The 12,050-nt window shown below is 41.9% G+C and overlaps 1 protein-coding gene across 4 annotated transcripts in view; it reads left to right on the top strand.

Annotated features, from left to right (window-relative positions):
• PPFIA2 (PTPRF interacting protein alpha 2) overlaps positions 1–12,050 on the top strand; it is an 854,871-nt gene that overhangs the window by 803,920 nt on the left and 38,901 nt on the right. For all 4 annotated transcript variants that reach the window (XM_019514802.1, XM_019514801.1, XM_019514804.1 and 1 more), the window contains 3 exons: positions 2,180–2,380; positions 7,899–7,961; positions 10,367–10,396. In XM_019514802.1, coding sequence (XP_019370347.1) covers positions 2,180–2,380; positions 7,899–7,961; positions 10,367–10,396 — 294 coding nt within the window. The remainder of the gene's footprint in view (positions 1–2,179; positions 2,381–7,898; positions 7,962–10,366; positions 10,397–12,050) is intronic.

Genomic DNA, 12,050 nt, shown 5'->3' with positions numbered 1-12,050 from the left:
ATACATAGACTGGTCTAAAATGGTGGAACTGGTCTAAGATAGACCTAGATTGCTGTAGCATCAGACTCACTCAGTCTAGTTTAGATCAGTCTGTGGAACTTCTGTGCAGCCCCAGAGCTGGGAAATCCCAGCCAATCACCCCAGCCCTGGGGCAGTGCTTACTCTACCTGTCCCCCTGGCATCAGGCTATTTTTATCCCCCCAGACTCCTTGCCACCCCCCCTACAGAACAGCCAACCCCCACCCCCCCCAGCCACCAAAATCCCTGTCCCACAAGCTGCTCTGGATGCCACCAGATTTATCAGTATTCAAACCTGCCAGAGCCAAGGAAGCAAGTATCAGTGGGCAGAGGGGTGGGAGGGATGGGGGTGTAGGTTTGCCAGTGTGGTGGTGGAGGGCTAAAAATAGCCTCTGCCCCCCTGGTTTCCTTCCCCATGGACCTTGCAAGCCCCCCTGATCCTGCTAGACCCCCCAGAACATCCCTCCTGCAGATCCTGCCTGCCCCCTCCCAATCCCCACCAATCACTCCCATGGATCCAACTTGCCCCCATTATTCCCACAGATCCCTGATTCTCCCCCAGTCTGCTTGCCTCCCACGACCTCTGCAACCTTTTCCTGCTAGTGTCCCCCCATCCTGACTTACCTTAGTTTGGGTGGCCATTTTAAACTCAGTCTAATGTCCCCCTAACCTCCCCAAATGTCTGCACTTAGTCCCAGAGTCTTCCACCAGCAGTAATGGGGGTGAGAACCCTGTTTTCAAGATAGAGCTTGATAAACTTAAAAAAGGGATGTCATGGTTACTAGGGATGTGCGAAACAGGATGTATTCAATTCAGATTTGGCCCAATGTGGGGGACAATGATTTGATTTGCTGATGTGGATCACTGTCCTGATTCAATTCGACCAAATCCAAATCTGAAGATTCGATTCTGATTCAGAGAATCGACGATTCAGCCATAGACACAGCTTTATATGCTTTTTCTACATACCTCAAGGTACCAGGTGTGGCTTATGAGCACTGAGATGGTGGGGCAGATGGAGCCATCCAACAGAAGTGTTCCAAATTTGGTCGAATCTCCTCCAAATCGAATCAGCGACTGAAGCTTCGCACAGACCTAATGGTTACCTATGAGAGTAGGGAACTAGGTTTGATAACACAGGCCCCTCTGGGGTCCAGTGCAACACCTATTGAGACACAGCATCAAGGCTCCATATGGGCTAGCTCCCAAATGGTGCTCGCCAGGAGCCATTGAACTCTTCTGAGAAGCAAAGTCAATTAGCCTATATGCAGTATCCCACTAACACAGCTAATGTAGCTTCTGGTACAAGAGATAGTACCTGCAGACTACCATAAAGTGTCTCAGTATACAGTATGCCTTTTGACATATAGACATAGGCTTCCACACTGATCTCTTGTGTTCCTGCCATTCTGATTATGTTAAGGCAGGGAACCAGAAGCAAAGAGAACTACCACTGGGAAATTGTTTTAAAATGACTTCACAACATGTTTTTTTGTTAGGAAACAGCATTAAAATACAAAACATATGGCAGTCAGGTGGAGAAAAAGGTCAGACCATTAGCCTTTCATTTTTCACTAGCCTGGGTTTCAAGTTCTATCTTGAGCCTGAAGTGAAAGTGGAAAATTACTTGACCTGACAAAGAATGTCTTGCACTTGAAATCTTGTCTAAGTTTATCCCAACTACATAGTTGGTCCAATAAAAGGTATCACCCTCAGCAATTCCTGCCTCTTGCATAATTTTTGACCCATCACACCTACAGCATTCCTACACTACTGAAAATTACTTTGACAGTTTCCCCTTACATTGGTCTTTTTTGCTGGATGAAGCTGCCAAACAGTTTGCCATTTACTTCTGAGTTGTGTCAATCTCTGTTCATCAGAGGCTTGTGAAAGGAACAGGAGGAAGTTTGGAGACAGAAACTGTGCTGTCTGAAAACAATTAGAACTATCCCTTTAGGGCCTGGTAATACTGAGAATGCTCCAATAGTGGCAGGATACAGTTTCTGAAGCCATTTCATAAGGATAAAAAGAGCCTTTCAGGAACAATTATTTATGCACAGTACTTTAATTATTCACTTGGTTCATCAGGTATTTGTATAACTACAATATGGAATTTCCGAGATGGTTCCATTGCTTTAGACTGGTGACTTTTTCTCCACAGCTGTGGCTGGGAATGCCTGCCTGGTATGTTGCTGCTTGCCGTGCAAATGTGAAGAGTGGAGCTATTATGTCTGCTTTGTCTGATACTGAGATTCAGAGAGAAATTGGAATCAGCAACCCTCTCCATCGCTTAAAACTCCGACTAGCAATTCAGGAAATGGTATCACTTACAAGCCCATCAGCACCTCCAACTTCTAGAACAGTGAGTCATGTTCAACTACTTTCTGTTTCTCAGTTGATATTTTAGTTAAAAAGTGTACTGAAAGTCTTGTAGTATTGCATAAATTATCCTAAAGAGATTGGAAGTATTTTTTTTATTGTTAATCACTAACAGTTTTCCTGTAATAAGTATTTTTTTCCACGTTGTACTTCTGATTAACCTCAAAATTACCTCAATGATCAAACAATTTGTTTAGATACATGTTGGCATACTTTTTCAAGTACTTTTATCTTCTTTTTTCTCCACATCATATTCTGTTCACAAACAAACAAAATATTTTTCCTCACTTGATTCTTGATCTTCCCTTTTTCCACCCTAGTCAATTATTCCCCATCCTAGATCTGATCTGCTGTCGGCAATGACGTCATGATTTTCTTTTATCTAAGGCAAGCAGGTAGGCATTTAGTGAGATGAGGAAAAGTAAGAAAACAGGAAAGAAGGTGGAGAGTATGCCTTCTTCTGTGTATATTGGAAAGGAGAGTGGAAGGAAGCAGATGTGGAGGAGACAAAATGAAAGTAATGGGGAAACAAGTTTGAGAAAGAGGAAAGGTAAAGAAGAGAGGAATAGAGAAAGTGCATTTGGGAGAGTGAGATGTGTGTTATTGGAAGAAAAATTGTGATGGAGGGAGTAGGAGAGAATAATAGAACCAGTATTATGGGAAGAGAAATAAAGATGGGGGGTTGCATGTTGGGAAAGCCATGAGGGGGTGATGGTTAAGGCTTTGCAATATGTGAGAGTGAGAACAGAGAGTTTGCTGGGCAGCACAAGAAAAGTAGGGCTTGAACAAATAGAAATTGTGAAGAACAGATGAGGAGGAAAGGCTTTAGGGCTACAGGCTCAAAGGAAAAATTATTAGAAAGCTGACAAAAGCTGGAGAATGGGTAAGATACGGATATCAGCATATTCCTTTCCCCCAGATTGTACATTTAGGTTTGGGTTGGATCTACATGCAAATAGCTAAATGCTTGCTCGAGCATAGTATGCAAACCTCTAGAAACTGTAAAGGGATATCTGAAATTTCCAGAGTATAGGCTATTTTGTTGCTTCTGGTTAGAGTAAATACCACAAGAACAGGCTTCTCACATAAAATGTTCTCACATATATCTTGTCAGGGGAAAAGAGTTAATGCAATTGGTAAAAGTGCAGCTTAATTTACTATACATGAACATTTATTGAAGAGATTCCACTATAGGAAATAATTATTTATTAGTTTATATTAATTTCCAAATGAGTTATTTTGGTATGCATTTAATTAAAATATTAAGGAGCAATCCTAAACGTAATAAAATATTTATTTGTGGTCATAGTAGGACAACAATTCATCTATTAGTTATCTACAGAGATATCCCTCAGTGATAGGATAGAAGTCTAACCTGAATTTTAAAAAAAACAAAACAATTATTTATTTTTGAGGATGAGTTGAATGGTATAGCATTCGGAGGCCAAGGTATCAAACTCTGCTATCTAGAATCCCTAAAGCGTCAATACTGACAAGTGCAAGGTACTGCACCTAGGGAGAAAGAAACAGCAGCAGACCTACAGGCTGGGGGACTCCCTTTTCATCAGCACAGAGGCAGAAAAGGATCTTGGAGTCACTATAGACTCCAATATGAACATGGGCTGCCAATGTGGGGACACAGTCAGGAAGGCTAACCACACCTTGTCATGCATCCACAGATGCATCACGAGCTGGTGATCCTCCCCCTCTATATGACATTGGTCAGGCCGCAGTTGGAGTACTGCATCCAGTTCTGGGCGCCGCACTTCAGGAGGGATGTGGACAACATCGAGAGGGTCCAGAGGAGGGCCACTCGCGTGATCAGGGGGCAGCAGGGCAGGCCCTACGAGGAGAGGCTAAGGGACCTGAACCTGTTCAGCCTCCACAAGAGAAGGCTGAGAGGGGATCTGGTGGCCATCTATAAACTGTCCAAGGGAGATCAGCAGGCAATAGGAGAGTCCCTGTTCCCCTGAGCACTACTGGGAGTAACAAGGAATAATGGCATAAGTTGATGGAGAGTAGATTCAGGCTAGATATCAGGAGGCACTACTTCATAGTCAGGGTGGCCAGGGTCTGGAACCAACTTTCAAGGGAAATGGTGTTTGCCCCTACCCTGGGGGTCTTCAAAAGGAGGCTAGATAGACACCTTGCTGGGGTCATTTGACCCCAGTACTCTTTCCTGCCCGTGGCAGGGGGTCGGATTTGATGATCTGCTCAGGTCCCTTCCGACGCTACCAACTGTGAAACTATTAAACCATGTTTTAAGGAGACTATTGAAAGCACAGCCCAGTTTGATATGATATCTACAACTCCACCTAGCTTAATGATGATTGATGAGCATAATCAGTTTAGCTGTAAACTGCCTATCATGGTAGTTTTTTATAATCTAATATTTAAATTATTTTATAGATTCAGGTATTCAAACAAAATATGTTTGTCATTTTGAGTGACCACTGATTCTGCTGCTCTGAAATTTATGAATACCTTACTCCCAAAAGCAGAATGACTACTTCAGCTACTACTAAATGCTCAGACAAATGTAACAGTTACATGAGTATTAGATTACACTGGTAACTAATGTTCCAATATACCTGCTATGTCTATCAGCTCCTAAAGCAGTATAAGTAAGTGGAGTGAAACCTTGTAACTCTACCCCGTTTCATTCATCGTTTACATTACACAACTGTCAACTGAAAAACAGAAATAATCCTGGAAGCAATAACTGAGAAGTATCCACCCACAGGAATGCCATAACCACTGAGCCAGATAACATGTCCCCTCTTGCTTGTATTGTTTTTTGTATTCTAGGTTGCCAAATGGCACAGTTTCAACTGGAGGTAGTAGAAAGTACCATAACCTAATCTATTGTATAGCCTTATTGGTAGCAAATGCTCTTGGGAGGGGAAAAAAAAACACTTGAGGGCAAGGGAGTGGGAGGAGGTGGTGGCTTCTTAGAACTCAGGTCTTCTGTGTACTAATGAAGTGTTGTGACCAGGAGACTACTGTATTGGACAAAAGGTGGACAGCGCCGCTGCTGGCTAAATTGAATTTGGTCGATTTGTCATGATCTTTGTTTACCTATTTTTCTGCCATCTTGGAAGAATATAGGTGTCTCTCAGAAACAGTCTGAATAACAGTAGAATTTAGGCAGAAGTCATGAGTCCTGGAGAACCTGAGCCATGTATCTGAATTGTATGCTCAGAAGCTTTAGCATAGATACATAGGAAACTGCAGTCCAAAATGGTGGCTGCTGACAGAGGCCCATTCTGAATCATGCTTTGGAATGTAGGCATCTAAAACTCCACCAAAATCCCATTTCTGCATCTAGAGAACTGATTGGAGTCTTGCCCAAAGTACCGTTACCATTTAGACTGGTAGACCAGCCTATACAGAATGATATATCAGCTTAAAAGACAGTGAGGCTGGTGAGGACTTGGCTTGTTAGCTGAATCAGAGTACCTGTTTCATCTGCCTGCTCTTGTACAAACTTAACTAAACTCCTGTAACTTAAAAACTGAACAGAACAAGTTTGCTTAGGAACAGATGGATGAAACAGTCCTAGCAGTTTAGCCTTACCTGTGTAAACTGGTATAATTTAAAACCAGTATAATTTGTGTCTGTCCACACCCTTGGCATATAAATTAAGATCCTTGAAGATACTTAACTTAGGTGTCTGGTTTTCTTTGATGATCTAGGTATTAGAAGTCTAAAAGTTAAATCATATTTCCGTTTATACGGATTTAGTGTATTTAATAGTGAATAAACAGAATGGATGGACAGTATTAGGGGAAGTTTTTGCCCCACTGGGAGGGAGAATCCAGGCTAGAAGCCAAAACCCACTCTCTTCCAGGGTGCCATCCACAGAATTGAATTACATATCATCTGAGTGGTTTTTATTTTTCCTCCTGACCCCACATATCATCCTCTCTGTGAGGGGGCCAAAAGGAGCTTCAGGAGGGGGGTGAAAAGGGGTTTGAATAATGCTTAACTTGTGTCCTGGTGGTCAAAGGACTTTGCTGGGAAGCAGAAGATGCAGACTGAAACACCATGTGGTTGAGGAGAGCTTAGAACCTGGGCCTCCAACTTCTTGGGGAAGTGCCCTTACCACTGAGCTATTGGGCTAAAAAATGAAAGAGTCTTCCTATTCCATTTTGCTTCCAGGAGGTACACATGCAGGGTGATTCTGTCTTTCTAGAAGGTGAAATAGACTGTGAAATTGTTCTTAACTGCCAAAAACTATAGTTACATGATTGCATAATTGATGTTTAAGTACATAAACTGAAACAGGATTCTGCCCCATGCCTCACTGAAAGTCAAGTTTGTTCTGAATGTCTACAGTTGGTTATTTCCATTGCTGAAATGCCTTTAAAAGTTATATAGAGAGGGGGAAGAACAGAAAACACCAAAAACTGGAACTGAAAACTTGCTTCCCATGGGACTGCCATAACCACTAGGTTACAGATGCATGTTCCCTCTTGCTTGTATTTCTTCTTACCAGAGACTTTTGTATATTAGATTGCCCAATGGCCCTATTTCAACAGGAGGTAGTGGAGTGTACCCTTAGTCTGTGCTATAGCCTGATTGTTAGTAAATGCTCCTGGGAAATAGAGAGTATATATTATTGCCATCGGATGACCAACTAACACAGAAAAAAGCTTCAGATGAATGCAGCACTATAAACTTGACATTTTGAAAGAGTTAAACTAAAGTACTCTTTTTAATTAGTCGTCATTTTAAAGAACAAAAAAGAATTGATGCTTACCAAATGAGAAGCCAAATATTAATGCTAGAAATACTGGAAGAAATTTGCTTTTTGTGTTTATCCTTGTGTGTTTGGTAACATAAAGCTGCAGTGCCTTAGAACTAGCCTCCGTTAGAAGTCTTTGTCTTCTTCAAGAAACAGAAAGTGCCTTTCATCTCACCCATGTACTCTACCAGCTCTCATCTTTTTACTTTCCTGGCTGGCTACATTATGACTGGTCATAGTCTCTTATTAAAAACAGAAATATGTAAAAATAGATTCTGTAAGACTTTGGCTTATAATACTATAGGGAAAATACATCTCACTTGATATTATAATGGCAATTGATATTGTCTCTGCAGAATTTTTAGACTGAAGATTCTTAATTGAACTAGACTCCACCCCAGGACTCAGTTATTGCATAGAGGTTATAGCTGCTATTTATGTGTGAGATACATATTTTAACATATTCTTCCCTGTTTAATGTCATTCACAGTCTTTCCACTGCATTTCATCTACTGATACAAGTAAACACTAATCTGTTCACAGGAAATACATAAAACAAGTTTCTTACATAGTACGGAAATATATCAAACAAGTTGTCTAAAGTTCTCTCTAGTTGCAGCTTAACTGAGGCAAGAACACGGTTGTGCTGATTGTGATGCTATACGCTGTTAACTTACAGTGGTGCTGCCTTTCTTCCTTAACACTGCTTACCTAATGTGGATTCTACCTGCTTCCCTGTGGGCCTTGTTAATAGCCCTCAGGCAATGTTTGGGTGACCCATGAAGAAATGGAAAATCTTGCAGCTCCAGCGAAAACGGTTAGTTGTTTCTGATTTTATTTAAGCAATAACAGTTAATTCAATGCCGAAAGAAGAGTTAAAGTATATCTGATTTGATGTGATTATATTATCTGTAACTTTCTCAAGTATGCAGTTAGAAAGATAGTATTGAAACTGAATATAAAGTCATGGCATCAATTCCAGAAAAATAAAATACCATACTTACTATAAATATGAAGACTTGACACTTAACTATATTCACCTACAGCTCAGCTATAATTTAGTTTTCTAAAATATATGTAAGTATGTCAGGCCTCACTGAACATAGAGAAGAGTATTTAATGTAAGGAAACTGTCATTGTGAAAATGAGTCTTAACATGCATTTTTAGTACTTTCAGGTGTTATATTTTCCATTAAAACTCCATGCTGGTATCTCCTTAAGTAAAGTTTTATAAAATGATTAAACTAATGTCAATCTAGAAGTGGCCACTAAATCTACTATGCCTTTTTTTTTAAATGCCTCGCTGCTGATGTCAGTAAAAACTAAAAATGCGTGTTGATATATTGCTCCTAGTCACTAACACAGATTTTTTTCATTTTCCAGAATCACAAAGATTTATTTTTGCTTTCAAGAATGTATTATTCTATATCAGAACAATAGTATAAACCATAAACAGTGGTATAAACCTAAAAAAGAACATGGAAAGCCTTATCCTCAGCTTAGAATAATTTACAAGTAGGCCAACGCATAAATGATAAAGGAGATGCTAAATCTATTATGTTAAGGCAGCAGAGATTCTTGCTGTAAGTTTTAAGTCTCAACTTGAAAGTTCTTGATGAGTTCTTCATGCATTTTTTTAATTAAGCTGCCTTTCAGTATCATTTTTGTTTCTAAAGATAATCATCAGCATAACACTGCCATGACCACCAACCTTATATATCTAGTGAAGAAATTGTAAAATTCTGATTTACAATGTGATGCTGCGGCTAGTAAAGTGAGCAAAAAACTGGCTTGCATCCATAGATGCTTCTTAAGTAGATCCCGGGACGTCATTCTCCCACTGTACTCGGCCTTGGTGAGGCCGCAGCTAGAGTAGTGCGTCCAGTTTTGGGCTCCGCAATTCAAAAAGGATGTGGAGAAGCTTGAGAGGGTGCAGAGGAGAGCCATGCACATGATCAGAGGTCAGGAAAACATACCTTATGATGAGAGGCTGAGAGCAATGGGGCTATTCAGCCTGGAAAAGTGCAGGCTCAGGGGTGATCTGGTGGCCACCTATAAGCTTATCAGGGGTGCTCACCAGGATCTGGAGGAACAACTGTTCACTAGAGTGCCCCAAGGGCAGATCGAACAGGCCCAAAGTCCACTGTGACCGGTTCAGGCTGGACATAAGCAAGAACTTCTTCACTGTCCAAGCCCCCGAAGGTTTGGAACAGCCTGCCACTGGAGGTGGTTCAAATGCCCACTTTGAACGCCTTCAAAACACATTTGGATGCTTATCTTGCTGGGATCCTATGATCCCTGCTGACTTCCTGCCCATGGGGCAGGGGGCTGGACTCAATGATCCTCCAGGGTCCCTTCCAGCTGAAATGTCTATGAAATCTATGTCTCTTTTAACAGTACTGAGTGAAATTGTATTACCTTTGTGTATGTCAAACAAGCGAGATTTACAAGGATTCACATTTGAAGCAGGGCAACATTTCAACCATTATCGCTGCAAGCACAACTTCTTTACTCTTGTGAAATTTTGCTAGAGACTAAACAGTCAGCTATACTGTTTTTAGAGAAAACAAGATATTTCATGTGATAGCTACATTTACACTGTGAAAGCCATCAAAAGAGTGTGTAATGTGACTAGGGCATAGGCAGCCCAGACCATGGCTGAGAGCAGTTTTTGAGTCAGAAACCAGAAGTCAGAAATAAAACACAGGTCTGAATCTATGGGCCAGGGTCAGGGAAAAAGAGGGAAGGCTGCTATACTGAGGACCACAAAAAGGTGTTGAACATTTTGTGGTCACTTTCCACTAGTGTGTTTAACTAGGGTATGCTGCCTTCCCAGACAATCAAGTAGTGCCCAAGTGAAGTTGGACTTCCCTATCCTGGCCAGGCAGGGTTTCTGATAGGTTTCTGATACTGAATTGACCTTTAAAATTTCACAAAACTATTTAGAGTTTTTTCTTTCTTGAATGTTTTCCTGGATTAAGAAATGTTTTATTCAGTTTTAGTAATGCCACTTCTGGTAGTTTACCCCACTAGTTTGCCATTTATGTTAGTACAGATCTATTACAAGCATTTTTCTTTGTAAACTATGTACAAATAACTCTATACAGTACTACATTTTGTACTAGGAATATTAACATGTGTATTGTCATCTCCTTTGCTTCTTGACTCATGCTGTATTATATTTTTACCTGCTTTACTAATGGCTGCCTGATGATAACACAGAAAGAATCTGAAGAAGGCAGTTGGGCTCAGGTATGAAATTTTGCATGCAGTACTTTGAAGTTGAAAGATTTGCAGTCATTTAATTGACACAGTAATAGAAAACCTAATATCTTATCAGTTATTGTGTGAAAGTCTAATAGTGTGATTTCATTGTATTCATTTAATTATGATGAATCCATTTTACCTTTTTTAATTCAAAGAAATTCTTTTCTGGATATGTTTGTCATCTAAAATAGAAATAGGTTCTCTATCACAAACTTTTTCCAAAATATACATTATGATCAGTTCCAGACAAGAGGCTTCAAGTATTTTATTTTGTACATGTACATTTTGCATACACATCTGCTGTATGCAGAAAATATGATTCGTTGACACTTATGGTGAGGATGGTAAAGGAAAGCTCAACACAAGCTGACTAATGGCAATGTCTCCAAATACCTTATTACCCTGAAGTGACTAGTCCATATACTCCAAAATAGGCAGAACGGGTGAAAGCATTTTCTATATGACTCTGACACTGGCAAGAGGCACCTCCCAAACTATATCAGTACAAAGGGTGGAGAGAAGAGCAGTCCTCTACATTGATGTTATAGTAAGTCACTGACTGACACACATCATTCTTGCACTATCCTTAGACTAACTTTTTCTTTCCATAAGCATCTAATTTGGGGAAATCAACCATACAAAACTAACTTTAAATTTGACTTATGAGATTTACAATTTTATTATACCCCTGTCAGCAGACAGGGACCAGGTTTGGCACACCCCTCTCTTTGGCTAGGGACAGAAGTTACACATCAATCAGTTTAAGTGATCAGAAACAGGTTTAAACCTGTAACAGAACATACATTCAGTGCACATAAACCCATTACAAAATCACCAAAACTGATTTAAGATAACCCTGGCTGAATGTAGTATGATTTGGGTCAAACTGGTTTATGCAACTTCTGTCCCAGACCCCTTCCTCATTTAAGTAAAATCAGAGTCCCCCAGCATCCCAGGATGCTTTGCAGACCTGAGCAGAACTGTCCTCTGTGCTCCAGAGAGCAGGGCTGGTTCCATTCGTCGGCTCCCTAGCCAGAGCAGGGGCAGGGGCCTGGCCAGACATATGGCCCCCAAGCCAAAGGGAGCAGGGAAGGGGTTTATTCCCTCTCTTCCCCTACCGGGGGGACTGTGGCCCCTGTCACCCATTCTCCCCTCCCCAGTCCAGCAGCAGGGAAGGGACCATGGCCAGAACTGGCTGGTATAGCCCCTGCCATCCACCTGCCTCACCAGTGGCTGGAGCTGCAGGGCTGAGCCCAGCCAGCTTGCGAGTGCTGCTGAGGGTGGAGGCAGAGGGGCCAGCCTGGGCTGGGCCACTGGGTCCGGGTCCTTCCCAGGGGTGTTGCAGCTGGGGCTGGGGCCATGGGCGCTGCGCAGCTCCCCATGCCCAAGCAGGGTGGGGCTGTCATGGAGCCCCAGCCAGCTGGTTAGGGCCCCATGAGGCGGCCTGTGGGGGCAGGGCTCATACCCGTCTGCTGCAGCTGTGTGACAGCCCTGCTCAGCTGCGCAGGCAGGAGCTGGCTGGAGAGTGAGCTTCTCAAGCCAGCTCGGAGGCATCGGTGGGGCCCGAGCCCAGCAGCCACTGCTGTCATGCCCCCTGTCCTGTGCAGCAACCGGGGCTGCAGCCTTACAAGCAGCAGCA

Source organism: Gavialis gangeticus, unplaced genomic scaffold (assembly GCF_001723915.1).
Source record: "Gavialis gangeticus isolate Ggan-Ray unplaced genomic scaffold, GavGan_comp1, whole genome shotgun sequence".
Lineage (NCBI taxonomy): Eukaryota > Metazoa > Chordata > Crocodylia > Gavialidae > Gavialis > Gavialis gangeticus.
Note: the sequence above shows the minus strand (reverse complement) of the source record. Positions and strands in the feature narration are given on the sequence as shown.